This window comes from Lepus europaeus, chromosome 1, assembly GCF_033115175.1.
Source record: "Lepus europaeus isolate LE1 chromosome 1, mLepTim1.pri, whole genome shotgun sequence".
NCBI lineage: Eukaryota > Metazoa > Chordata > Mammalia > Lagomorpha > Leporidae > Lepus > Lepus europaeus.
In genome coordinates this window covers 180,982,517-181,009,636 of record NC_084827.1, presented here as the reverse complement: position 1 = coordinate 181,009,636, position 27,120 = coordinate 180,982,517, and the positions used below count along the sequence as shown (strand labels likewise).

At 59.5% G+C, this 27,120-nt stretch overlaps 1 protein-coding gene across 1 annotated transcript in view; it reads left to right on the top strand.

Annotated features, from left to right (window-relative positions):
• Positions 1 to 27,120, top strand: part of COL6A3 (collagen type VI alpha 3 chain) — an 83,195-nt gene that overhangs the window by 39,903 nt on the left and 16,172 nt on the right. The window contains exons 10-38 of the mRNA XM_062193863.1: positions 896 to 1,510; positions 3,075 to 3,674; positions 4,129 to 4,466; positions 5,604 to 5,682; positions 7,000 to 7,145; positions 8,430 to 8,522; positions 8,993 to 9,046; positions 9,848 to 9,919; positions 10,626 to 10,652; positions 10,756 to 10,800; positions 10,916 to 10,969; positions 11,914 to 11,976; positions 12,100 to 12,165; positions 12,449 to 12,502; positions 15,010 to 15,045; positions 15,629 to 15,691; positions 16,175 to 16,237; positions 16,795 to 16,857; positions 19,420 to 19,482; positions 20,609 to 20,659; positions 20,836 to 20,871; positions 21,280 to 21,342; positions 22,512 to 22,574; positions 23,336 to 23,368; positions 23,451 to 23,487; positions 23,612 to 23,623; positions 23,735 to 24,228; positions 25,544 to 25,640; positions 26,222 to 26,920. Coding sequence (XP_062049847.1) covers positions 896 to 1,510; positions 3,075 to 3,674; positions 4,129 to 4,466; positions 5,604 to 5,682; positions 7,000 to 7,145; positions 8,430 to 8,522; positions 8,993 to 9,046; positions 9,848 to 9,919; positions 10,626 to 10,652; positions 10,756 to 10,800; positions 10,916 to 10,969; positions 11,914 to 11,976; positions 12,100 to 12,165; positions 12,449 to 12,502; positions 15,010 to 15,045; positions 15,629 to 15,691; positions 16,175 to 16,237; positions 16,795 to 16,857; positions 19,420 to 19,482; positions 20,609 to 20,659; positions 20,836 to 20,871; positions 21,280 to 21,342; positions 22,512 to 22,574; positions 23,336 to 23,368; positions 23,451 to 23,487; positions 23,612 to 23,623; positions 23,735 to 24,228; positions 25,544 to 25,640; positions 26,222 to 26,920 — 4,179 coding nt within the window. The remainder of the gene's footprint in view (positions 1 to 895; positions 1,511 to 3,074; positions 3,675 to 4,128; positions 4,467 to 5,603; positions 5,683 to 6,999; positions 7,146 to 8,429; positions 8,523 to 8,992; positions 9,047 to 9,847; positions 9,920 to 10,625; positions 10,653 to 10,755; positions 10,801 to 10,915; positions 10,970 to 11,913; positions 11,977 to 12,099; positions 12,166 to 12,448; positions 12,503 to 15,009; positions 15,046 to 15,628; positions 15,692 to 16,174; positions 16,238 to 16,794; positions 16,858 to 19,419; positions 19,483 to 20,608; positions 20,660 to 20,835; positions 20,872 to 21,279; positions 21,343 to 22,511; positions 22,575 to 23,335; positions 23,369 to 23,450; positions 23,488 to 23,611; positions 23,624 to 23,734; positions 24,229 to 25,543; positions 25,641 to 26,221; positions 26,921 to 27,120) is intronic.

Sequence of the window (27,120 nt, the reverse complement as noted above, 5' to 3'; positions counted from 1 at the left end):
GAGGCCCGGGGAGTGGGTGTGTGTCTCCGCACAGCGTTGTACCGTGTGTGCTGCGTGCCCGCTGCGCTGGGAGGGGCAGCCCTGCAGGCTGGGCGCCACTGCCACTCTGTTGCAGTAGAATCGGGAATGTCGGGGCCTCACTGGGTGAGGATCTCTGGCCTCCGCTGTCTCTCTTCTTGTCCAACAAAGACGTCCCCGCTGATCGCCCTCTCTTCTGGATTATGGTAGAATCCAACCTGAGAGCTCAGGGTGCTCCCATTCTTTAAGTTGGTGGTAACTGGACAGCAAAGCCAAAACAAAAACGGCGTCAGCTGGAAAGGCAAAGTTTGGGCGCGCTGAACACGTTCCAAGGAGCCAGAAAACGTGTCCGTGATAAGAATGGCTGAATTTTTCACAACTAATTTCTTTCTTTCTTTTTAAAGAATTTTTTTTTATTTGAAAGACAGAGTTACAGAGAGAGGTAGAGTCAGAGAGAGAGAGAGAGAGGTCTTCCATCCGCTGGTTCATTCCCCAATTGGTCGCAACACCTGGAGCTGAGCCGATCCAAAGCCAGGAGCCAGGAGCTTCCTCCGGGTCTCCCACGTGGGTGCAGGGGCCCAAGGGCTTGAGCCATCTTCCACTGCTTTCCCAGGCCATAGCAGAGAGCTGGATCGGAAGTGGGGCAGCCGGGACTCGAACCGGCGCCAATATGGGATGCTGGTGCTGCAGGCAGTGGCTTTAACCTGCTGCGCCACAGCGCCGGTCCCCACAACTAGACAAACCACACATGCTTATCAGGATATAATTTGATACGATCAAGGATATGACCCTACAGCACAGGGCACAGTTCAGGGACAACAGCGGACGAGGCCGGCGCCGTACTGAACCTGTCTCCTCTTGTCTCTTTTATCCGAAGCTGTTGAGAGCGACGCGGCCGACATCGTGTTTCTCATCGACAGCTCTGACAGTGTCAGACCCGACGGCCTCGCACACATTCGAGACTTTGTCGGCAGGATCGTGCGTAGACTCCACATTGGTCCCAGTAAAGTGAGGATCGGGGTCGTGCAGTTCAGCAACGAGGTCTTCCCAGAGTTCTACCTGAAGACTTACAAGTCTCAGGGCCCCGTGCTCGAAGCCATCCGGCGCCTGAGGTTCAAGGGGGGGTCTCCACTGAACACCGGCAAAGCCCTGGAGTTTGTGGCGAGAAATCTCTTTGTGAAGTCAGCTGGGAGCCGGATCGAGGACGGGGTGCCCCAGCACCTGGTCCTGTTCCTCGGGGGAAGGTCCCAGGATGACGTCTCGAGGTTTGCGCAGGTGCTGCGTTCCTCCGGGATCGTGAGCTTGGGCGTGGGAGACCGAAACGTCGACAGGGCGGAGGTACAGAGCATCGCCAACGACCCCAGGCTGGTGTTCACCGTGCGGGAGTTCACCGACCTCCCCAGCATAGAGGAGAGCGTCATGAGCTCCTTCGGGCCCTCCGGGGCCACCCCTGTGCCGCCGGGCGTGGATGTGCTTCCTCCTTCTCGGCCAGGTACGAGCCGTGTGACCGTGGCGGCAGAGTGGGACACTGGGGTTTGCATAGAATTAAAGGAGTGATTCACATTCGTGGACATAATTCCTTCTTTCCGGGCTGTCCCTGCAGACGATTAGAAATGGAGTGGTGGGGAAAGTACCAGTTGAAGCTGCAGAGGGAAGTGTCTCCCAGAAAGACAGGTGCATGGTCACAGGTCTCCTGTCACTCCCCGGGAGAGCTGTGGCCCCTAGGCAGGTGCACGGTCACGGGTCTGTCACTCCCCGGGAGAGCTGCGGCCCCTAGGCAGGTGCACGGTCACGGGTCTCCTGTCACTCCCCAGGCAGGTACAAGGTCACGGGTCTCCTGTCACTCCCCGGGAGAGCTGTGGCTAGGCAGGTGCACGGTCACGGGTCTCCTGTCACTCCCCAGGCAGGTGCACAGTGGGTCTCTGAAGTCATTCGGCCCACGCCCAGTTGGCCACAGCTTTGAAGTCAGCCGGGTCCTGCGGCGATGTGGTCAGGGGCCTCCATAGTTCAGACACAGCTGCTTCCTTGGACTGTTGTGGCCTTTGGAGGAGGGACTAGAGGCTGTCCACCTACAGCCCATCCCCCAACTCCTGGTCCTCAGCTCCCGCCTTTGCTGGCCCCTCCGCCCGGTGACTGCCACTCGGACACTCAGAGCAGACGAGCAGGGCTGGCTTTCCAGGGACAGCTGCAGTCCTCTCTCGGCCTCTCACAGCTGCCCCAGGGCTGGCCGTGGCACCTCCCACGCCTCCCACAGGGCTCCGGTTTCCCCTGCTCTCCACGCTGGTCTCAACTGCCTAATTATAATCTGGAAACTACCCTCCCTTGGCACAGCTTTTCAATCAGGAGCTCTCGGAAAATCCTTCGAAGGCTTTGCGTTTCCAATGTTTTCCCAGCCCTTCCTGGTCCCGCCTCTACATGCTCAGCCCTCCCTGAGCTGCCCCAGTCCTGGCAGGCACTTTGCTCTCCCCCTCCCCCCTCCTCTTCCCCCCTCCTCTTCCCCCTTCCTCCTCCCCCTCCTCCCCTCCCCTCCAATCCTCCTCTCCCCCCTTCCTCCTCCCCCTCCTTCCTTCCTCTTCCCCTACTCCTCCCTCTCCTTTTCCCTCCCCCTCTTCCTCTTCCCCCTATTCCCCACCTCTTCCCCTACTTCTCTCCCTCCTCTTCCCCCTCCCTCCTCCCCCCTCCCCCCTTATCCCCCATTCTCTCCTCCTCCTAGTCCCTCTCCCCCTCCTCCCTCCCCTCCCCCCTCTTATTTTCCCAGAATGTCTCTAGTGGACCACAGGCTGTCCCCCGCAGCTCCCTAACTGAGTTCCTCGAGCTTGGGGGAGCTGCCCTCTGCAAGTGCTCCCCTTTCTCTAGGTGGCTCAGCCTCTGCGTGCTTGCTGCTCGCACAGCCCCTGGGGACCGGGGTCAGGAAGCAGGGACCGGGAGTGAGGGAGGGCTTCCCCTGTGGATCCCTTGTGAAGACTGCTGCATTTCAAGCTCTGCTTACATTGCGTGTCTTTGCGTTCTGGGCACGGAGCCCTAAGCTCCCCTCGCTCTGCCTCCCACCACCACAGAGAAGAAGAAGGCGGACATCGTGTTCCTGCTGGACGGGTCCATCAATTTCCGGAGGGACAGCTTCCAGGAAGTGCTCCGGTTCGTGGCCGAGATCGTGGACACGGTGTACGAAGAGGGCGACTCCATCCAGGTGGGGCTGGTGCAGTACAACTCCGACCCCACGGACGAGTTCTTCCTGAAGGACTTTTCCACCAAGAGGCAGATCATCGACGCCATCAACAAGGTGGTCTACAAGGGGGGCAGGCACGCCAACACCAGGGTGGGCATCGAGCACCTGCGGACGAACCACTTCGTGCCCGACGCCGGCAGCCGCCTGGACCAGAGGGTGCCTCAGATCGCCTTTGTGATCACCGGGGGCAAGTCGGTGGAGGACGCCCAGGACGTGAGCCTGGCGCTCACCCAGAAAGGCGTCAAAGTGTTTGCCGTGGGCGTGAGGAACATCGACTCCGAGGAGGTGGCGAAGATCGCGTCCAACAGCGCCACCGCCTTCCGCGTGGGCAACGTGCAGGAGCTGTCGGAGCTCAGCGAGCAAGTGCTGGAAACTCTGCACGACGCCATGCACGAGACCCTGTGCCCCGGGGTGTCTGACATCTCCAGAGGTAGGCCCCTCCGTGTGCACGTGTTGGTCCTGCGTGGTCCTTGTTGGCCAGTTCTGGGGCCCCTGGGCTGGTCCATGGATCCCTGGAGCATTCGACTGCTTCAAACATTTGCATGGGGGGTCCTGGCGCTCACCTGGCCTCAACCACAGAAAGTTCTTCCTGATCCTTATTGCCCATAGTGTTACTTCCTCCCCCTCTGAAATTCCCCCGATAACTCAGATTTATTGATCACTGTTCCTGATCAGAGGTTTATGAGATCAGCTGCTGGCTATCAGAGAATTTGCATTCTCAAGAGCAACCATTCTCATAGCTTGTCTCTGGGAGAGAGGCAGGTGCAGCCACTCCTCAAGGCTCAGACCAAGGTGGTGTTTTGCCTGGAGCCGAGGTCCCAGCACCTGATCCCGGTGGCACCTGTCACAGGCCCACGGCTCATCGCTGGTGTCTCTCCTTTCAGCCTGCAACCTGGAGGTGATTCTGGGCTTTGACGGCTCCAGAGACCAGAACATCTTTGTGGCCCAGAAGGGCCTCGAGTCCAAGGTGGACACCATCTTGAATAGGATCAGCCAGATGCAAAGGATCAGCTGTAGCGGCAGCCAGACGCCCACCGTGCGGGTGTCCGTGGTGGCCAACACGCCCACCGGCCCGGTGGAGGCCTTCGACTTTGACGAGTACCGGCCGGAGCTGTTCGAGAAGTTCCGCGGGATGCGCAGCCAGCACCCGTATGTGCTCACAGCTGACACGCTCCGGCTGTACCAGAACAAGTTCCAGCAGGCCTCGCCCGACAGTGTGAAGGTGAGCGGCCCTGGGCGCATGTACTCGCAGCCGGGGACTGGCCGGACGTCCCCAGGGGGTCTTGTGTGAACACTCCCTGTGTGTGTGTGCCGAGTGTCCATCTTCTCCGTGTTTTTTTCTAAAGATTTATTTATTTATTTGAGAGGCAGAGTTATAGATACAGAGATGGAGAGACAGAGAGAGAGGTCTTCCATCCACTGGTTCACTCCCCAAATGGCTGCAATGGCTGGAGCTGGGCTGATCTGAGACCAGGAGCCAGGAGCTTCTTCCAGGTCTCCCATGCAGGTGCAGGGGCCCAAGTTCTTGGACCATCTCCTACTGCTTCCCTAGGCCATCAGTAGGAAGCTAGATCAGAAATGGAGCAGCCAGGACATGAACTGGAGTTCATATGGAATGTCAATGCCACAGGCGGAGGCTTAGGCCACCACACCACAGAGCCAGCCCCCTCTCCTTGTTAACCGACTGGAATTCCATGTGATATCTCGTGCATTGGGCCAATTTTACTTACACTGTAAGGAAAATCCTGGAACCAGTACTTAGGCTTGAATTCAGGTTTAATTACACACTTGCCCAGTGAATGAGCCGCATTCCCTCCTCACAGCTCTCATTGCGTACCCGGACACATGCAGGCGTACACACATGCACATACACACAGGTGCACACACATACACACATGCAGGTGCACACATACACACAGGTGCACACACATACACACATGCAGGTGCACACATACACATACATACACAGGTGTACATACACAGTTGTACATACACAGGTGCACACACATACACACAGGCACACATGCACCCAGGTGCACACACATACAGGTGCACATGTACACATAGACACATGCAGGTGCACACATACACACAGGTGCACACAGAGGTACACACACACATATACACATGCAGGTGCACACATACACACAGGTGCACACACATACACACATGCAGGTACACATGTACACATAGACACAGGCAGGTGCACATGTACACACAGACACAGGCAGGTGCATAGGTAGAGTAACCCTTGGTGACCCCGGCCCTGGGTCAGCACTGCAGGCCAGGCTCTCGGTCCCCTCCCCCATCTCTGTGGTTTCCCTGGGGCCGGGCTGGGGTCTGACTTCTCTGTCCGCAGGTGGTCATTCACTTCACTGACGGGGTGGACGGAGACCTGGCGGACTTACACAGAGCTTCCGAGGAGCTCCGGCAGCAAGGTAGGTTCCGGGGCTTCCTGAGTCGGGGAAGCACACCCGGGGGGGCAGGTGCCTTGCTCTGCTGGCCAGACCTTTGTGTTGCCGGCGTCGTCCGAGGGAGTGGCCTGTGCTAGGGGACTCTCTCCCGGGCTCCTGCCCTTTCATGCCCGTTGGCGTCACGGTGGGGGGAGGCCAACAAGGAGCCATTGCCTTCCGTGGGCAGCTTTCTCACCAAGTCCCAGCACGGCCCTGCTGGCCCCACGACCCGTCCAGCGGGGAGGGTGTGTGGACCACTTGGAGAGCTGATCGTGTGACTCCGTTATGTCAACCAGGTGTTGACTGACTGGCAAAAACCTTTGCAATGTTTTCGGTTTCCAGTCACCACAGCTCTGAAGCACTCCAACAATTAAATAAAGATCTGTGTAATTAATATACAGTAAATAATGTAGGCCTCCTTGCTGGTAAGCCACCAGGTCCATCGGCAGATGCAGTATGTGAATGTTCATTTGCTTTGGAGTTTGGAAACCAAAAATGGATGCCAGCCCCCAACATGAAGGAGACTTCTTTATTTAAAAATGTATTTTATTTATTTGAAATTCAGAGTTACACAGAGAGAGAAGGAGAGGCAGGGGGAGAGAGAGAGAGAGAGAGAGAGAGAGAGAGAGAGGTCTTTTATCCGCTGGTTCACTCCCCAGGGGCCATGACAGCCAGAGCTGTGCCGATCTGAAGCCAGGAGCCAGGAGGTTCCTCCAGGTCTCCCACGTGGGTGCAGGGGTCCAAGCACTTGGGCCACCTTCTCCTGCTTTCCCAGGCCATAGCAGAGAGCTGGATGGGAAGTGGAACAGCTGGGTCTCGAACCTGTGCCCACATGGGATGCCGGCACTGCAGGCTGCAGCCTTACCCGCTATGCCACAGCGCCGGCCCCCGAAGGGGACTCTTCAGCAGCATGGTTTGTGATGAGAGCTCTGTTAGTGGCCGACTTTCCCAGCGGCAGAGAAGAGACTGAGCCGGAGCCAGGGTTTCTCTTCCCTCACTGCACCCTGCTGGGGCAGCACGCCAGCGCCCGAGGACTTACGTGTGGATGACCACAGCAGGCCACTTCCTGTGTTCATACTCCCAGTAATACATTTAGTTAGTGGTGGACTGGAGCCATCATTCAATGGAACCCGGAGTGTCAATGTTGTGACTGCTCAGAGCAGCTGGTTAGCGTGATGAAAGCTGCTCGGGTTAAAGGTCAGAGTTCATGCTGGGATTTTCTCAAAAAGCGAGAACAGCAGAGAGACGCCATTACAGCTGTGCAACGCCGGGCGCTCACGGAGCATGCGTGTTTCCCCCCAGGTGTCCGAGCCCTGATCCTGGTGGGCCTGGAACGCGTGGCCAACCTGGAGCGGCTGACGCAGCTGGAGTTCGGGCGTGGCTTCATGTATGACAGGCCCCTGAGGCTTAACCTGCTCGACCTGGATTACGAACTCGCCGAGCAGCTGGTGAGCGCACCGCGGCTTCCACACAGGCCCATGTTTAGATTCTACAACTCTCGGCGTCTCAGGAGAATGGGGTCTGTTATGGCCTGGGGGATGGGCAGGGTGTCTGGGGGGGGGGGGGTAACGCAGGTCATCTGATTCCCCTGGGACCTGCCTCGTGGCCGTCACAAGTGTGAATGCTGGAAGCGGAGCTGGCATGTGGCGGGAGAGGCGGCCAGCAGTCACCGGGCTACAGGCAACCACGTGGAGGCCCGCGGACACCATGAGTCCTTTAGCCTCATTGAACATTTTTCATTCGCAAGATGGCAGGACATGCCAACCAGGGTGATGGCCTGCCCCCAGGCAGAACGCACTGGCCACAGATCCGAGAGCCGGCAGGACGGGGTCAAGAGCAGGCCTGCCTGGCCGGAGGAGTCTTTTCAGTGCCTCCCCCTCCAGTTGCCTTTGGCCAAAGGAAGGGGCCTCCAGGGGGCTTCCTGGTCCTCACCCAGCCCAGCCTCTCTCTGGGGCTGGCAGCTGGAGGGGCTTCCCCCCGGGCTTGGGGGGTGCTGGGTGGAGGGCTCAGTGACTCTGCCTGACCGGGGTGAACGCGCTCTGCCCCTGAATTGGGATTCTTTGATGGGGCGGGAAGAGGCCCGGTCAGCTGATGAAGTGACAGCTCTGGGAAGTGCGTGGGGGCAGGGCGCCTGGGGGCGACGCGGCCGTGAGTTTGGCCCGTGGACCTGCAGGTGGGGTGTGCCCTTCCCACAGAAGGGCAGGGGCCGGGGTGAGATGGCAAGGCCAGGTGGTCTGCCGGGTGCTGGAGGCGCTGTTGACCTGGGGTTGTGGCCCTTGTGGCTCAGAGGCCAGCGCCCCTGGGGCCTGCCCTGCCCCGCGCCATGGTGCGGTGCTCTGTGACTGTGACCAAGCTCTGAGCAAGGGCACGGCACGCACCTCTCTGTGGGAGCCCATTCCAGTCCCAGCCAGCTGCAGGTTTGGGTGAGAGGAGTTTAAACATGTGGAAGTGGTTCTTACAATTTAAAAGTTGAAAATCTGTGTTGGAGAATTCAGGAAAGACCAAGCCCATGGATAAAATGGATCTTACCTTGGTCGCTGCTCCTCCCCCTCCCCCTGACTGCCAGCGGCTGGACCCCCGCCCGGCTCCTCCTTAGAGCGGAGGCCATCTGGAGTGACTTCCTCTCGCCCCATGAAATCCACCTGCATCTGATTTTCACCTTTAAAAGCCTATTTGTCACTTTTTTTCAGGAACTTCTTGACAGTTGAACATTTTGTTTTCCCATTTGCTAGGACAACATTGCCGAGAAAGCTTGCTGTGGGGTCCCCTGCAAATGCTCCGGAGAGAGGGGAGACCGAGGCCCCATCGGCAGCATCGGGCCAAAGGTAGGGCCCTCTTCTCGCGTGGCCTTGGCCGGGGAACCTCCCCAGGGTCACGGCCCAGAGGCGGGTGAGGGGAAGGAGAGTTCCCGTGTGTGCAGCAGGTGCCTGGCCAGGGCCCCCCACCCTGGAGACGGCCCAGGGAGGTCCCGCGTCTGCCCTGGTTCCTCCTCCCACGGGTGAAGGAAGCTACTCTTCAGCACGTTGGTTCTTGGCTTCATCAAAGAGCGTGAGAACCAGGGGCATCACTGATGTGCGGCCGGGCGTGCCGCTTTGCCCCTAACGTGGTAGGAACCGGCAGCCTTTCTCCGCACAGCGGGAGCCAGCAGGGAACCCCTGGGACCCGTCAGGTCCTAGGCAGCAGCCGAAGCGGGGCGGGGTTTTCCCATGGCCGCGTGGAGGGGCTTGCGGGGCTGCCGCAGGCGGCACGCAGGGCGCTGCGGGCTCTGACAGACGCACCTGCTTCCTTTGTTCAGGGCATTTCTGGGGAAGATGGCTACCGAGGCTATCCTGGCGACGAGGGTGGACCTGTAAGTGCAAATCAATCTTATTCCTTACATCTTTTCCCCGTGTGCTGGGGGGGAAATGTGGAGTTCGCAAGCTGTCCTGTTGCCAGATGCCCTTCCCATTGGGAGGAAACTTCCAATTTCCTTAGCGACTTTCCTCGGCTTTCTACCCTGCCGTGACAGCCAGGTAACCTGAGAGCGACAAGTGCGGGCTGTGCTGGCTCTCTCAGAGGGAGGGGTCAGACGGGCCAAGACAGGGAGCTCCATAGCCGGCATCCACACCCCATCGCCGGCGTCCACAAACAAGACTAAGATGCAGGCTGATGTGGAAGTGAGCTGGGGCGGGGGCTAGCAAACCTAACCAGGGCTGCAGGGCTACCCGTCAGGGTGGCCGCCTGGGGGTGTGGCTGACCCGGGCATCAGCATCCAAGAGGTCGAGTTAAGGGGCTGGGGATGAGCCGGCAGCAGGGCCATTGGGAGCAGAGCCTGGGCCAGATGCCGCGTGGCCAGGCGTTGAGGTGCCAGAGCAAGGTCTCAGCCTGGGATAGGAGTGGTGGGGCCCCTGCTGGGGGTTGGGGGGCAGGGCTGGACCTGGCTCTGCTGGACAGCTGGGAGCCACGGCTGTGCTGGGGTGCAGCCAGGCCAGCAGAGTCTCCCCAGGGTCCACTGGCTGCCCTCTGTGCTGTGACCCCCACGGCTCTGTGCCCTCTGGGACCTGCAGGTTCAGGGGCGCTGAGGGGCTCTGTTTAATGACACAGACCCCGTGAGGACGCGGGGACGGGGACTGGGAGTGCCAGCGTGCAATGCCTTTCTCTCCCACCACAGGGTGAGCGTGGTCCGCCCGGTGTGAACGGCACACAAGGATTCCAGGGCTGCCCCGGCCAGCGAGGCGTGAAGGTGCGGTGTGGGGGATGGGCCCTCCCTGGGTCCCTGCGGGAGGGGCTGGCTCAGCGTGCAGGCCGGAGACCCAGTTTCTCCAAGTGCTCCCAGGCGGAGAAGGGCCGCTCCGCTCACTTTTGCTGATCATGGTCAGCAGTGACCTCTTCCCGGCAGTGTTGGGCAAGGCCAGGCTGGAAGGGGCCCGAGCGTGGAGGGATAGGTTCCTGTGGGAACACAGCCTCCATCATTTTTAAAGGTTTGTTTGAAAGGCAGACTTACAGACAGAGAGAGGTCTTCCACCCTACTGGCTCACTCCCCAAATGGCCCCGACGACTGGAGCTGTGCCAACCCAGAGCCAGGAGCCAGGAACTTCCTCCAGGTCTCCCATGTGGGTACAGGGGCCCAAGGACTTCGGCCATCTTCCACTGCTTTCCCAGGCTATAGCAGAGAGCTGGATGGGAAGTGGACAGCTGGGACTTGAACTGGCGCCCATATGGGATGCAGGCACTGCAGGTGGTGGCTTTACCCACTGAGCCGCAGAAAGTAGCTTTGCAGTGCCCCAGAGGACGCTGGGGGAAGACAAAGGAACCAGTCTCTGCTCCTGAATTTCCGAATGCAGTAACACTCGCGTGGGTGGGAATGGGAGCGCCGCGGATCCTCCTGCCCAGGGACCAGCCACGTAGGGGGTGCTAATTCACCGTCCCCTTGCCCCCTTGCCTTCCAGGGCTCCCGAGGATTCCCTGGGGAGAAGGTAAGCCTGCTTTTGTTTCTTTGGGGTGCCTGACCCATAGTTTTCAGCTCTCCCGTCTGCCACCGCAGGGTGTGGACTCACGTGTCTGTGCTGTTCCCCTCAGGGTGAGCTGGGCGAGATCGGGCTGGACGGGCTGGACGGTGAAGAAGTAAGTGATTCCCTCTGGGCCCTCGGCTGCCGGGGCCCCGCGGAGCCCCGGGACTGACAGCTCGGCTGCCGCAGAGCCGGTGCCGGGCCTGACCTGTGCTCCTTGTCTTTGGCAGGGAGACAAAGGGCTGCCCGGGACGTCGGGAGAAAAAGGGAGTCCCGGGAGAAGGGTGAGTGGACGTCCAGGGCGCCGCTCCGGCCGCAAGGGTGCCAACTGCTGACGTCTCCATGGGCACGGCTGCTTCCTTCACTGTGTGTGTGTGTGTGTGTGTGAAGATGTAATTATTTATTTGAAAGGCAGAGTTACAAAGAGGGAGAGGGAAGGGAGGGAGAGGGGGAGATCTTCTATCTGCTGGGTCACTCCCCAAATGGCTGCAATGGCCAGGATTGGACGAGGCCGAAGCTGGCAGCCTGGAACTCCATCCAGATCTCCCGCATGGGTGCAGGGGCCCAAGCACCTGGGCCATCTTCCTCTGCTTTCCCAGGTGCATTCGCAGGGAGCTGGATTGGGAGTGGAGCAGCCAGGACTCAAACTGGTGCTCATGTTGGATGCTGGTGCCACAGGCTTAACCTCCGGCACCACAATGCCGGCCCCTACTGGTGTGTTCTAAGCCCACCTCCTCCAAGTAGCCCTCCTGAGCACCCCTGGTGCTGTGTCTGTGGTGTCCTGGGCAGACACAGGACATAGGAGAGCAGGTTGCGAGGGTGAGAGCTGAGTACAGGGGGTGGCTCAGAGCGGTGCTCCATACGCACTCAGGGATTGGCCGAGTGGAGCGGGGACCCCTGGAAGGGACTGTGCCCTGGTGAATGAGTGGATGGTGAACGCTGTTCTGCGTGAGATGTGCGAATTGAAGACCGGTTTTCAGAAGATTGAAAAACCGACGAACAGCACGAGGAGTGCAGTCAGCGCAATTGTGTGTGTGACGGATCTGGGCTTAGTAAGTGGGTTTCAGCCGCTCGTGCCACAGAAGTGGGACAACCCCGTGAGATGATGTGCGAGTCAGCCTGCTGTTGCTGTGTGCTGTCCTGCTGTGAACCTCAGATACGCACGGTGGGACTCACCGGGAGATGCGGAAGCACCTGAGTTTTAGCTTCCGCTTGTGTTTTCACCTAGGGGGATAAAGGGCCGAAAGGTGACAAGGGAGAACGGGGCGACGTCGGCATCCGCGGGGACCCGGTGAGTTGGGCCTGTGCCGGGGCTGGGGCCGGGGCCGTGGGGGGCGGGGAGGGTCTTAGGGTGGGTGTTGCTTTAAGATGCACTACCCCCCTTGTGGCTCACCCCCTATCCTTGGTGTTCCAGGGTGACTCGGGACAGGACAGCCAGCAGAGAGGACCCAAAGGAGAGACAGGTGACCTTGGCCCCATGGTAAGTGCTCCGTGTTCCTAGCCCCTCTCTGGGCTGAGGGTCACAGGGACGACATTGACGTCGGCTCACCCGCAGCCAGGGGCAGAGTTTGCGTCCCTTAGGTGTTTCGGGAACGTGCTCGCTGCCCTGGCGGCTTGCGGTGGTGGCGGCACCACGGGCCCAGCCCTCCTGCCAGTGCCGTCCCTCTGCAGCTGGGCCGCTTCGTCCCGTGTCTCGTGCAGAGTGTGGGACGTGATGGCCACTGCCGATGAGAGGCTCATGCCGCTTTTCTCTCCTGCACCAGGGTCTCCCCGGGAGAGATGGCGTTTCCGGAAGTCCTGGAGAAATTGGGAAGGATGTGAGTGTCCTCCGGGCCCTGGGGGGCTCTGCAGGGGGCTCTTCGGTGGGGGGGCACTGGGCGAGCGCCCCAGGATCTTTGCTTTCAGCCCACAACGCTTTAGTTGGGGAATCCAAAGGGCTCTTAAAACCCCTTCCTTGTCTTGGTCCATTGCATGTTGTGGTGACAGCGGTGCAGGCTGGGGGTTTGTAGTGACCAGAAATTTGGCTGGGTTGTGGTTCTGCGGGCTGCTAGGTCCAAGAGTTCGGGGCAGGTGCGTGGGGAGGGCCCGTGCTCGGCACCCTCTCTTGGTGGAAGGCGGCCAGGCAGGAGAGGCGGACTGGAAAGATTTGGATAGTTACCCAAGTCCTGCTGCTTACAGAAAATTTTCCTCCCTAAAACTATTCTGTGCTCCATCCCTTCTCTTTCCCCCACCCCTGTTTCTGTCCCCTGCAGGAAAACATCCAAAAGATGCTGTTAAGGGTGATACCTTCAGTGCTTTTGAATCTGGCCAAGTTTTATCTCACTAAATATTAAACAATCCAAATAGAAATATCGATCCCGGGGGAGTGGGAGAAATAGAGGCAGGAGAGTGGAAGGGGTTGTACGTTTGTTGTTTTCATTATTTTTCGGTATGTGTTGCTGCTATGGAAACAATGGAACTAGACTAAATTTTTTCTAATGTATCGCATCTTTTTTTTTTGAAGATTTATTTATTTATTTATTTTAAAGGCAGAGTTACAGGGACAGAAAGAGAGAGAGAAAGTGAGAGACACACAGAGAGAGAGAGAGGTCTTCTACCCGCTGGTTCACTCCTCAAATGGCCACAGTGGCCAGGGCTGGGCCGATCTGAAGCCAGGAGCCAGGAGATTCTTCCTGGTCTCCCATGCAGGTGCAGGGGCCCAGGCACTTGGGCCATTTCTACTGCTTTCCCAGGCCATAGCAGGGAGCTAGATCGGAAGTGGAGCAGCCAGGACTTGAACCAGTGCCCATATGGAATGCCGGCACTGCAGGCGTTGGCTTTACCACTATGCCACAGCGCTGGCTCCTGTGTTGCATCTTGCAGCTGCTCTTTGGAGATAGTTCAGGAAGGTCTGGGCAGAAGAGCCCTCTGCTTGCCGAATACGTCAGTCCTGGGGGAGAAAGGTTGAATCCAGGGTGATTTAGATGACCTGCATGAAGCCACGTGAGAGCTGCCCGGGTGCCCCCAGAGCAGGGCCCTGGAGCTGGAGGGTCCCTGTGTGGGGAACTGGCCAGTCCTCGGGGAAAGTTCTGGATGCTGCTGGGTGCCTGGGCCAGGTCTCTGCTCAGGCTGCCTGCTGGGCGGGGCAGCTGGGACCAGGGGCCTCGGCGGCGGCGCCTGGATGATGGGGGGTGGGGGGCGCAGGGAGGTGCTGGGCTTCCCGGAAGGAATGGCGCCGCTGGAATCCAACCTTCGCCGGCAGCCTTCCTGGTGCTGTTAGAGAAAACACATTTGAAACCGTTGTCGTGAGAGGTCCGAGCGCCTGGGGGCTAATGTGCTTTAGTGGAACACGAGCTCCTGGATGAGCCGTTACAACCTGGTCTCCGGGCGGAACGAGCCACGCTGGCTTCGTGAAATGACTGGGGAGTCCGTGGGACGTGGAGTTCGTTTTATCCAGGCGCGTTTGGATTTCGTTGTGGTCTGGGGCTCTCGTGGACTCAGTCCTCTGCTTGGCCATGGGGCCTCCTGCCCCTCCCTCAGGCTTTGTCGTGGAGGAGAGGGTCCCCCACCCACCCCACACTGCCCATAGCCATCATCTGTGGTACGGGGTCGGGGTCTCCCATGAAAGGCCTGGCACTGCCCTGAGCGAGGACGGAACGGTCACCCAGAGATCCCTGGGCTGGTGCCCTGGGCGTGGACAAAGTGGTTCCTAGGTGCATTAAGCAGATACGGCACAGGGCGGTTCCCGAAATACGCGCCCTTAACCCTGAGTGCATAATTCAGGAGTTCACGCAAGCCCACCGCGGAGGACACCCAGGAGGCAGGAATCAGGGTTACCTGGGCCGTGGCTCCCCCACGGCGTATCCAGGAAGACTTGCCAAGCTGTGAGAGGAATGAGTTCCCAATGTTTCAGGTTCACGTGTGTGCGCTCGGGACACTTGGCTTCGCTGCGTGTGTGTTGGGTGTGGCCGGGAAGATCGGGGACTCCCACTCTAACTGACGCATTCCACGACAGCCCACTGCAGCGTGGATGACGGCAGGGAAGCAGGCCACCATGCCCGTCTCATGCCTCATCCGTGCTTGGCCGGGCTGTGCAGCCAGAAGCCATTACTTTGCTTGGCAGAGCTGGGGGGTTCTTGGCACGTCCACTTGGGTGCCTGACAGAGGCCGTGTGGAGGCAGACTTCTCCCGGATGTGGCGGGTACCACGAGGCGCGCCTCTGGTCTGTGGCAGCAGGGGTGCCGGCCATGGGTGAACACACAGGCTAAGTCCCAGGGAGCCCCTGGCTCCATGCCCGGCGTCCCCGGGCCCCCCCTCACTGCCCCTGTGACTTCTTCCTCCACAGGGTGGCCTTGGCCGGAGGGGACCTGCAGGAGCTAAGGTGAGCGGTGAGGCTGGTGCCTCTGTTTTGTCCTCATCAGTGGCTCAGCTAGTGCCGCTGGGAGACGGTCCATCATGGGGCCCACGTGCAGTCCAGCCGAGCACGGGAGCATCCTCCCTGCCTCCCGGGGCTGGCGCAGCTTCCGTAGCTCTGGCCATGGCTGCCGTCTCTTCTAGCATCTCCATGCACCACTTCCACAGTGACTTGTGGAGTGGTCCCCAGGGGGACACGGGGCGAGAGGCAGGGGAAACGTCTGAGGACAGGGCGGCCTGGCCACACCCCGGCCTCTCCTGCCCCTGCTCTGGCCATCAGCCGGCCACAGCTCTGTGGGGAGTCAGTTCTCTCACCTTTGCAAGACAGGTGCAAACCATCCTCGTGTCACAAAGCTGAGACCTGAGGTTGAAAGCAGAGAGCACCAGAGACGATTGCTCTGAGCGCCCAGCGTCTCGCCCTGTGGGTGGCCCCGGCATCATCTGGAACCCCGGGGAGGGCTGTGTGTCCCCTGGTTCAGAAATGAAGGTGGAACGGGAGCTGCCATCACTGTCAATCATGCTGACTCCTCCCCGTCTTCTGTGTCTCCCAGGGCAACAGGGGTGGCCCCGGCCAGCCGGGCTTCGCGGGAGAGCAGGGCACCAGAGGTGCACAGGTCAGTGCCCGCTCTGTGGTCCTGTGCCTAGGGACATCCGTGGGGACACTCGCCAGGTGTCAAACTAGGTGGTGTTAAACTAGTCATTTGAAAGTGGCCCATGGTGTGTTCTTGGCGTGTAGCCCTCCCTCATCTCACCTGGGGACGTTTTCCCAGCCCCAAGGGATGCCCTGCACCCATTGCACAGTTGGTCCTCATCACCCCGCACCCCGAGCCCTTGGCCACCGCCCCTCTCCTCTCTGGGTCTATGGATCTGCCTGTTCTGGACATTGCACGTGGACAGACCAGTGAGATGGGCAGCCTTCCGGGTTCCCGGGGTTGTGTTGTAGCGTGTGTGAGGATTTCGCTCCTTGCCATGGCTGGGGCCTGTCCCACTGCACAGATGTAGCTCGATCTAGCAGGGAGTGGGTACGGGGGCTGTCATGAACAGATGCCACTCAGAGGCTCCTGGTAGACACTGACGGTGGCTGCTTCCCTCCCCAGGGCCCACCTGGTCCCACAGGGCCTCCAGGCCTGATCGGTGAGCAAGGCATTCCAGGACCTAGGGTAAGTGTGTCTCACGGGGACCCCCTGCATGTAGCGAGGTGGCGCTGCATTGCCCGGGCAGGCAGAGGGGTCCAGGGCCGACCCAGCAGCCCTTCAACCCTGCTTTTTGATAACACTGCCCCCGGGTGCACCCTCCATCCTCACAGCAAGAGAGACCCCACTTCCTAGAGTTCCGGGCACGGCTCCTCTGTGTGCAAAGCCCCTGGGTGGCAGGCAAAGCGAGGACGGCCCCTCGGGCTGAAGCCCTGGGCTGGAGCTGTACGTGCTCTGCACGGCGTTTCCCCCTCGGCCCCCAGAGCCGGGCTCCGGGTCAGGCGATCCACGGGAGGCCACGGGAGCCACAACACAGAGCCTGATGGCAGATGCCACACCCGTCCCAGCCCCGACGATGCGTGTTTGCGTGTGGCAGGCCCCAGCGCCGTGTGCACACGCCTGAGAGCTGGGCTCGGCGGGCGGCACAGGTCCCCTGCCCTGGGCGGGCTCCGAGCTCCACGTGGCGGGAGGCCCTTCTGGGCGGCCAGCGGGACACTTCCTGATGATCCTTTCTTGTGCTCCAGGGAAGCGGAGGGACTGCCGGGCCTCCGGGAGAACGCGGCAGGATTGGGCCCCTGGGGAGAAAGGTTTGTGGGGAGGAAGCAGACATTTCCCGGGATGGGGACCCCACCCTGCTTGCTCCCTCTCCTGTGCTGTCTGTCTGTCCATCCGTCCACCGGCTGAGTTTGCACCTCCCTGCCGCCCACCACTACTCATTCCCACTCTGGTCTCCCCTGGGTGGAGGGGCTCTGTGGCCACCCTCCGTCCACCATTGTCACTGCCGCCGTCTGCACTCCTGGAGCTGGTCTCCTCCCACCCAGAAGTTGTCATCAGCTGGGGCCACCCCGTCTGTCCTGGCTTTGGTGGGTGCTGACTGTGAGCCTGCGCTGGGCCCTCGTGTTCCACGCTGCGGACACGGGCAGTGTGTACACCCCGGCTCTGCCAGCCAGCTGGGAGCATCCATGGGACCAGTGTCCTTCGATGGGCCAACAGCAAGTCTGTGACACGAAGGCTCCCTGAGAACTTGCTTCTGTCCATCTTGAGAGTCCGGTTGATCATAACCATCAGTGAAGGCCTGTGTCCACACGAGTCCTCTGTGGTCTGCTGGGTTTCGTGGCTGAAGTCAACGTGGCACGGCTCTCTGCCACCCTGTCTCTGCTCTCTCTCCCTCTTCCCGTCAGCCTGTGCCAGTGCTTTTCCAGGAGTCCACACGTGCATGTGGCCTTTGGCTGTTAGTTTCAACGTCGTCATTGTGCGCCTTCATGGGCTGTCCTGGGGTATTCCCACAGGCGTGCACAGCGTGTCACCAGGCCCTGGCGATTGTACTGCTTTGTCTTGGGAATATTTGTGCTTCTCTCTTCTAGTTATTTTGAGAGACGTGTCATAAATTGATGTGATTGTAGCTGCCCCCTGCACTGGGGAACGTCATGACGGACACCTTCTGTCTGGCTGTACCTTTATCCTTCTGTTCAGCTGTATACGGCTCCTCCTGTCCCACTGTACTCCATTCCTCCTGTCTGGCTGTACTTTTATCCTTCTGTCCAACTGTACATGGCTCTTCCTGTCCCACTGTACTCCATTCCTCCTGTCCGGCTGCACCCCATGCCTCCTGTCTGACTGTACTCGCCCCTCCTTTCTGACTGTACTCTGTTCCTCTTGTCCTGCTGTACTCTTCCTCCTGTCTGGCTGTTCTCTGGTCCTCCTGTCTGGCTGTACTCTGCCCCTCCTGTCCTGTACTCCGCCTCTTCTGTCCAACTGTACTCTGCCCCTCCTGTCCTGTACTCCGCCTCTCCTCTCTGACTGTACTCCATCCCTCCTGTTTGGCTGCACTTACTCTGCCCCTCTTGTCCAGCTGTATTCTGACCCCCCTCTCCAGCTGTACTCTGCCCCTCCTGTCCAGCTGTTCTATGGTCCTCCTGTCTGACTGTACTCTGCCCCTCCTGTCCTGTACTCCATCCCTCCTGTCTGGCTGTACTTTTATCCTTCTGTCAAACTGTACATGGCTCCTCCTGTCCCACTGTACTCCATTCCTCCTCTCTGGCTGCACCCCATGCCTCCTGTCTGACTGTACTTTGCCCCTCCTTTCTGACTGTACTCTGTTCCTCTTGTCCTGCTGTACTCTTCCTGCTGTCTGACTGTTCTCTGGTCCTCCTGACTGACTGTACTCTGCCCCTCCTGTCCTGTACTCCATCCCTCCTGTCCGGCTGCACTTACTCTGCCCCTCTTGTCCGGCTGTATTCTGACCCCCCTCTCCAGCTGTACTCTGCCCCTCCTGTCCGACTGTTCTATGGTCCTCCTGTCTGGCTGTACTCCGCCCCTCCTGTCCAGCTGTACTTACTCCACCCCTCCTGTCCGACTGTACTCCACCCCTCCTGTCTGACTGTACTCTCCCCCTCCTGTCCAGCTGTACTTACTCCGCCCCTCCTGTCTGACTGTACTCTGCCCCTCCTGTCCTGTACTCTCCCCCTCCTGTCCAGCTGTACTCCACCCCTCCTGTCTGACTGTTCTCCGCCCCTCCTGTCTGACTGTACTCTGCCCCTCCTGTCCGACTGTTCTATGGTCCTCCTGTCTGGCTGTACTCTGCCCCTCCTGTCCAACTGTTCTATAGTCCTCCTGTCTGGCTGTACTCCACCCCTCCTGTCTGGCTGTACTCCGCCCCTCCTGTCCTGTACTCTCCTCCTCCTGTCCAGCTGTACTCTGCCCCTCCCATCCGACTGTTCTATGGTCCTCCTATCCAGCTGTACTCCATCCCTCCTGTCCAGCTGTACTTACTCCACCCCTCCTGTCTGACTGTACTCTGCCCCTCCTGTCCTGTACTCTCCTCCTCCTGTCCAGCTGTTCTCTGGGCCTCCTGGCTGACTGTCTTTCAGCACCTGTTATCCAAGCACCCTGTCTTCCCTCTACTCCCAGCCCCTGGTCACCCTCTCCCACTCTCGGCTGCTACGAGGTCAGACATCTCTTAGCGGCATTGAGTGAGAATATGCAGTATTTGTTTTTATGTGCCTGCTTCCTGCAGTTAACAGTCATTTCATCAAACCCTAAAAACTGAAGCAAGCAGCTGGCAGCAGTACTCCCCCAACCCCTGGGAGTCCCCCAGGACGGGGCTGGGCCCGGGCTGGGCGCACCTCTGAGCCGTGTTCTCTGTCTAGGGTGAGCCTGGAGAGCCGGGACCAAAAGGAGGCGTCGGCAGCCGTGGCCCTCGTGGGGAGACGGTGAGCAGTCCCAGTCGCTCGGGTGGGGGTCGCTGACCCTGCTGGGCAGTGCAGGAAGCTGGGGGTCGGCTCCAGGTGCACATGGTTGAGCGTAGCTCTTGCATCCTTGGGATCCGATGCCAAACTCTAAGTCTGTGGCTTGCAAACAGTCAATCAGTTTCAAAATGAGTTTTTTTCCTCGGTGGTGAGAATGGGGGTGTGGGTACAGACGTTTTGTCCCTGCTGAGTGAATGCGGTGGTGCCTGAAGCTCGGAGCCCCCGCACAGTGTGTCCTGCAGGTGCTCTGAAGTCAGAGGGGCTTTGGACTCGCTGAGTCCCCCCCCCCCCACCGACTGCACAGCAAAGGCGGCATCCTAGGAAGAGCAATTCTCCCCCAGCAGCTCACGTTCAAAAAGATTTACGTAGAGCCACTGCAATCGCTCCCCCCAGTAACTGTGGAACAAGCGGGTCTGTGTCGGACTGGGCATTGTCCTGTCCCCTGGAGACTTGTCAACCACGGGTGATTTCCCTGCGTGTTTTAGAGCTTGTAATGTGTGTGTCCCGCAGTTCCTCTGACATAATCCACAGGGTCCTGTTCTGAATGCTGCGCGTGGGAGAGTGACAGGGACAGAGCTGGTCGGCAGGGAGGGGTGGGGCAGGGAGTGAGAGCGGGGCACGTAAGAGGCAGGAGGGCCGGCGTGGGGGGGCGGGGATTGAGCTCCGTGTTCTTGTTTCGGGGAAGCATCAGAGGTCCCGGTGGCCGTCAGGTGGCCATTGAGGGCTGAGGTCCCCCGGCTGTGTCTCGGAACCTACGTTGACCACTGTGTGGAAGTTCACGGTTTCCAGTCCTTATTTAGGATGTCAGCACTCGGGTGTACTTGGGGTCCACCAGCCCATGTGGCTGGAGGAGTGTATGTCCTGTGCCTGCAGACAGGGTCCTGTTACCCTGGGAGGGTGACACAGGAGCGGGACGCTTTCCTGCCCCAGCGCCTTGGTCTGGAAACAGCCCAGGGCTCAAGGGCCCCCGCTCAGGGCAGCGGCAGGGTGGCCGTGGCGGCCGTGGTGGGCATGGTGGCTGTGGCGGGCGTGGTGGCTGTGGTGTGCCCCGCACAGCAGCCTGCAGTCGTGGTCTCTTCCCCACTCGTAGGGCGACGACGGGCGAGATGGAGTTGGCAATGAGGGACGCAGAGGCAAGAAAGTAGGTACCCGCGAGGGCACCCGGGCTGCCTTTCCCGGTACATTGCTAAAAAAGCCTTTGCTCACTGTGCTTGAGTGATTATCTTTTTGGATGAATCTATCGAAAATTCTTTCTTTCTTTCAGCAGCAGTTGTTTTAGATGATTTCAATTGTGAGTCCTGTGCTTATCTTTTGTAGGGAGAACGAGGTTTTCCCGGATACCCAGGGCCGAAGGTAAATCAACATTCCCTCGGTGGTGAACGTCCCCACTGCTTCCCGGGGCCTGTTTGTCCCTGAACTGAAATGCGGAGAGTCTTGGCTCTAGCCTTGGATCAGCCACTGAGTGACCGGGCTGCTCCGGAACACTCGGCCCCACTCGGGGGCCCCTCCCGTGTCGGGGGGTCACGGTGTTTGTGAGATTCAGGTCACGAGGCGTCGCTCTGCGGGTCATTTGTAAGCAGTGAAATGCTATCATCTGCATGGCGTTACCATCGCCCGCGGCCGGCTGGGTGCCGCAGCTGTACCATGGACGGGGCAGCAGGTCACGGGCACCGTTCGGCTGGCGTGGAGAGCACGTTCCATGCTTTAGGGGCTCCAGCATCGGCTCCACAGTGTGACCGTGTTCTTCTTGGCTCTTTCCAGGGTACCCCTGGTGAGCCCGGGGCGGACGGAGCACCAGGACCCAAAGGCGTGAGAGGCCGGAGGGTGAGTTGGCCTGTGGGCAGGGGTGACAGCGCAGGTGGTGTGGTTGGCCACCGAGGCTTTGGAATGACTCCTCCTTACTTGCAACCTGGCCAGCGGTCACTCAGGGTGATAGGGGATCCCAACCCCCAGAATGTGAGTGTAGACGGTGGCTGTCACACTGAGAGCCCCGTCCTTGGCACCTCACAGGCCACTGGCCTGCAGCTCACATGCCCGGCCCAGCACCAGGGAGCCCCAGGCCGCCAGGCAGGAGGGAGAGGTCCAACAGCTGTGCAGCCTCACTGGCCATGTCCACCTGGACAAATGTGCAGATTCACACACACACACACACACAGAGGGAGGGAGAACGTGTGCTCACATCCTCTGGCTCTCTAGGTACCTTTTACGCACACGGTGGCAGGGACCTCATTGCTTGCGCCAACACCCATTGCCTGCCAGGGTCTGTGTTAGCAGGAAGCCGGGTCAGTGTTCCAGAGCCAGGAACAGAGCCCAGGCGCTCCAGTGGGGGACGTGGGCACCTTAGAGTGGGCTCCACTCCTGCCGCTGTAACAGGGCTGAGACGCAGGTGCCCTGTGGGCTGAGTCCCGGCTGGCAGACAAGCCGGCCTGGGCCCTGGGCTCCTCGGCCCTGGCCAGGGAGACTCCTGCACGTCTCCAAGCTGCTGCTGGTTCTGGATGGCTCTCCAGTGGGTGTTTGGTCATCCCCCTAAGATTGTAGTGGGTCTTGAGTTTGCCAATTGTGCTCCACTGTGGTGAGAGACACAGTTGAAGTGTAGCCCTGCGTTGCAGCTGGCCCAATCAGTGAGCGCGGTCAGGTAGCGTCCTAAACACTGGATGGTCTACACGGAGCGGTGAGCCCATTCGTCGGGTACCATTTCTCCCCAACATCCCCAGATAAGTTTACTGCTGGCTCTGGGGCAAGCGTTGCTCTTGCCTTAACCTGCCACAGAACATACTCGCGGCTGTGCCGATGGCCCTCACGTAAGCTTTGTCAATATCCCTTTGCCCTACTCCTCCATTTTGGAGGCGCTCAAGCTCCTTTCAAATGAGAGATTTCTCGCGGTCCTGGGGGGCGTCGGATCAGATGCCCCCCCACCCCTCCCAGCTGCAGGAGCCGAGGCAGTTCCGTCTCCTGCCACACTCGAGCCGTGCCTGTTCTGTCGTCCCCTCTAGGGAAATTCAGGACCTCCAGGGACTGTTGGGCAGAAGGGAGACCCCGGCTACCCAGGACCCTCTGTGAGTACCCACCCCGCTCCTCTCCAGCTGCTGGGGGCTGTTGTACCACTCCTCTCTTTATTGGTGATGTCTTTGTTTCCCCGTTTGAATACCCCCCTGTGTAAAAATGGGTGTGGGTCCCAGAGGAAGGGGGACGGTAACTGGACAGTCCCTCCTGGGAGGGGTGGCGAAAGACAGGTGTGGCCAGATGGTGAGAGAAAGGGCGAGACAGGACGCTCTGATGGCGGCTTTCTCGGCAAGGGAAGTGTCACGGGGGGCCACTAAGCCGGTGTGGGAAAAGTGGCCTTTGGGACGCTGGTCCGCTGGGCTGCGAGAAGACAGCAGTGAGGAATTGGGTTGATGGGTTGAGGGCGGCTGGGGGTCTGTCCCGAGAGCTGTAGGCGGGAAGAATCCAGCTGGGGCACTGGTGTCCCGGTGTCCCTGCTGTGGGGCAGGGCGTGTCAGGGCACGCTGGCTGGCGGAAGCTCTTCCCTTGAGCACGGCTGTGGACCGGGGAGGGCAGGCAGCTCCTGTGTGTGGATGGGCAATGACTTCCAGGTGTTCAGGGTGTGGAGCTGTTTCCGAAGCCAAGTTCCCTCCCAGGGGAAACGCGTTGGCTCTGAGTCTTCTTTGTTTTGCCTCTTCAAGTTCTAAAGTAAACTTCAGAGGGAGAGACTCTAGGTAGTCAAGGCCATCCAGTCGTGCTCTGTGGGCCCCGGATGCATTCTGTGGGTGCACTGAGCGGGGTGCCCCGCTCTCAGCCTCTCCTTCCTTCTTCGCAGGGCCACAAGGGCAACAGAGGCGACTCCATCGATGTAAGTTGCAGGGGGTTGGGGGGCATTGCCTGTGGGCCTTTGTCTGCCCCCCTCACACTCTCTTTCTCTCCCCCCCCAAAAGCAATGCGCCCTGGTCCAGTCCATCAAGGACAAGTGTCGTAAGTACATGGTTTTCTGCCTTCCTGACTGTGGGTCTGAGGCTCTCACACTGCAGACACGGCATTCACCCTCCTCTCTCTCTCTCTCTCTCTCTCTCTCTCTCTCTCTCTCTCTCTCTCGCAGCCTGCTGCTATGGTAAGTTGACCTCAACGATTTGCCTTTCTTCCGAGGGAAGCGAGGGACCCCCACCCCGCGCCCCCATAAGCAGTGTTTGCTTGGAACCCTCCCTCCACGCTGCTTTCCCAGGGCCCCTGGAATGCCCCGTCTTCCCCACGGAGCTGGCCTTTGCCTTGGACACCTCGGAAGGTGTCACTCAAGACGTGTTCAACCGCATGAAAGACGTGCTCCTGAGTGTCGTGGGCAACCTGACCATCGCGGAGAGCAACTGCCCGCGCGGTGCCCGCGTGGCCGTGCTCAGCTACAACAATGAGGTGACCACGGAGATCCGCTTCGCGGACTCCAGGAAGAAGTCGGCGCTGCTGAACAAGATCAACAACCTCCAGGTGTCTCTGACGCGCAAGCAGCAGAGCCTGGACACGGCCATGTCGTTCGTGGCCAGAAACACGTTTAAGCGCGTGCGCAGTGGCTTCCTGATGAGGAAGGTGGCCATCTTCTTCAGCAACAGGCCCACGCGCGCGTCCCCCCAGCTCAGGGAGGCTGTGCTGCAGCTCTCGGACGCGGGCATCACCCCCTTGTTCCTCACGAGCCAGGAGGACCGGCAGCTCATCAACGCCCTGCAGGTCAGTGCTCGGGGCGCTGCGGGCCCCGCCTCTCTCCCAGGCACATCCCGGGTCCCCCACGGGACCGTGAGACCGAGAACTTCCAGGGATTCTCTTATGGCTCTGGCCCTAGGGGGGCATCCACGTGGCTGTCACTCATCCCTCCAGGTCCCTGCTCACGTGTCACACGGTGACCCTGAGGCTCTGTGCTCTGTTTGGCTGTGGCTGATGCTCGCTGCCCCTGCTGGGGGTGCCACAGCTTGTTTGCTTTCTTCCTGGGGGCCTGGATGTTGGGGTCGGTCTGGCTCCTCACGAGAGGACCCCAGGTGCTCACTCTGAGCTGCGGGCTTGGGAATCCAGTGTGCCCCCTCTCCCCCCGGGGACATCGGCAGTGCCCACGTGTGAGGGGCCCTTTATGTCTCTTCTCTCGTGTGGGTCGGGTGACCCAGCGCCACGAGCTGTTGATTGAGCATTGACTCATTCACCAATCATTCACTCCAATCAGTTAGGAGTTAAATGAAGACTAACGATTGTACGCCAGGCACCATGGTGGGCAGGACTTTTTGCATGAGTCAGCAGAGATTTTCTTACTTGCTCTGTCACTCACAAGACCTGAGAGGGCGGGCATGGCTGGAGCTCACAGCTCCGGGATGCCGTCATTGCTAGCAGTAACGCCAAGGCGTCCGTCCTCACTGTTTGCTGCAGGAACCCATTGGTTCTCTGCTCTCTGTACATCGCCTCATTGAATTCTCCCAACAGCCCCGTTAGGAGAGTGCCATTGTCTCCACCTCGCAGTCCCAAAGAGGTGACATAATTTTGATTCATGGATGGGCATTCAGCCCAGTGGGTTCAGCGTCCATGCCCCATATCAGAGGACTTGGGTTCGATCCCTGGCTCTGGCTCCTGACTCCAGCTCTCTGCTAAGGCAGACCCTGGGAGGCAGTGGTGTGGCTCCAGGACTTGGGCGCCTGCCACCCACATGGGAGACCCAGGCGGAGTTCCCGGCTCCCAGGTCCAGCCTGCTGGGCACTTGCCACGGCAGGCATTTGGAGAGTGAACAAGTGGATTGGGAGGTCTCTGTCTGTTCTCTCTCTCTCTCTGTCTTCCTCATAAACAAATAAAAACATTGGTTCAGATCCAGCACAAAGTAAAGAAGTGGGGTTTGAACTTGAGCTCCTCTCATTAGAATTCAGCCTGTGTTTTCCTATCGTACTCCACGTGAGAAGACGCTGAGTCTTGTTTCATGGATGTGCCCTTGACTGACTCCTCAGCTTTATTCTCCGGTAGTTTCCCACCACGCAGGTGTCTGCCAATCGTTTGCTCTTTTTTCAAGCAGATCAACAACACGGCGGTGGGGCACGCCCTCGTCCTGCCCGCCAGGAGGGACCTGGCCGGCTTCCTGCAGAATGTCCTCACCTGCCACGTCTGCCTGGGTAAGCCACGTCCCTGCCCGGCTGCCGTGGCACGCGGGTCTCCGCAGAGGGACGGCTGCGTGAAACATGGTGATCGCTAGAAAGAGCTTGAATTACGTCAACATTCACAAACCCATACATTTACCGCTGTGTGCGCGTGGGGTCCGTGAGCAGAGGGGACCGCCCACAGCACGGCGTCTGGTTGGTTGGCAGGGGGATAGCTCTTTCCACAGGTGACCAGGGGAACGTGGGCTCTGCTCACATTTTGACCTTGGTCTCTAGCATCAAAACGCGGGTCTAGACTCTTCCCAGGTCACGCGTCTTCAACGAGTGGAAAACAGCTAAGATAATTCCTCCTGACTTCTCTCTTCTGAAGTGTCAGGACTGTGGTATACCACAGGATTTTCACTGATTGATTTATTTCATCCAGTACATCTTTGGTGATGAAAACGGGATTCTGGCCACACTTGAGGCAGCCAGACACGAATGGGTTTGCATTTTATGTGACAGCTTTGATTTCCGGGCCCCTGACAGAGCGACGTGTGATGTGTGGTCTCATGCAGCGGGAGTCACAAAATGATGGCTACTTTGCTTCTTTGCAGACATCTGCAACATCGACCCATCCTGTGGATTCGGCAGCTGGAGGCCGGCCTTCAGGGACAGGCGGGCAGCGGGCAGTGATGTGGACATTGACATGGCTTTCATCCTGGACAGCTCTGACACCACCACGCTGTTCCAGTTCAACGAGATGAAGAAGTACATCGGGTACCTGGTCAGACAGCTGGACATAAGCCCGGACCCCAAGGCCTCCCAGCACTTTGCCAGAGTGGCCGTAGTGCAGCACGCACCCTACGAGTCCCTGGACAATACCAGCGTGCCCCCCGTGAAGGTGGAATTCTCCCTGACTGACTATGGCTCCAAGGAGAAGCTGGTGGACTTCCTCAGCCTGAGGATGAAGCAGCTGCAGGGGACTCGGGCCCTGGGCAGCGCCATTGACTACACCATAGAGCGCGTCTTCGAAAGTGCCCCCAACCCGCGCAACCTAAAGATCGTGGTCCTGATGCTGACGGGCGAGGTGCAGAAGCAGCAGCTGGTGGAGGCCCAGAGGGCCATCCTGCAGGCCAAGTGCAAGGGCTACTTCTTCGTGGTCCTGGGCATCGGCAGGAAGGTGAACGTCAAGGAGGTGTACAGCTTCGCCAGCGAGCCCAGCGACGTCTTCTTCAAGCTGGTGGACAAGTCCACGGAGCTCAATGAGGAGCCCCTGATGCGTTTCGGGAGGCTGTTGCCCTCGTTCGTCGGCAGTAAGTCCTGCACCCCGAGTGGGAGCCTGGGCCTGGGTTTGTGCTGGCCGCACCCTTGGCTGGCCACACAGCAGGGTGGGGTGGGGGGCAGTCGTGGGAAAGAGCTGATGTGAATTGTTTGTTCATTTGACAAATACCCACCGACACCTGCCACGTGCCAGAAAGGCCTCTGGAGCCGAGTCCGTGGGGGACACATGGCA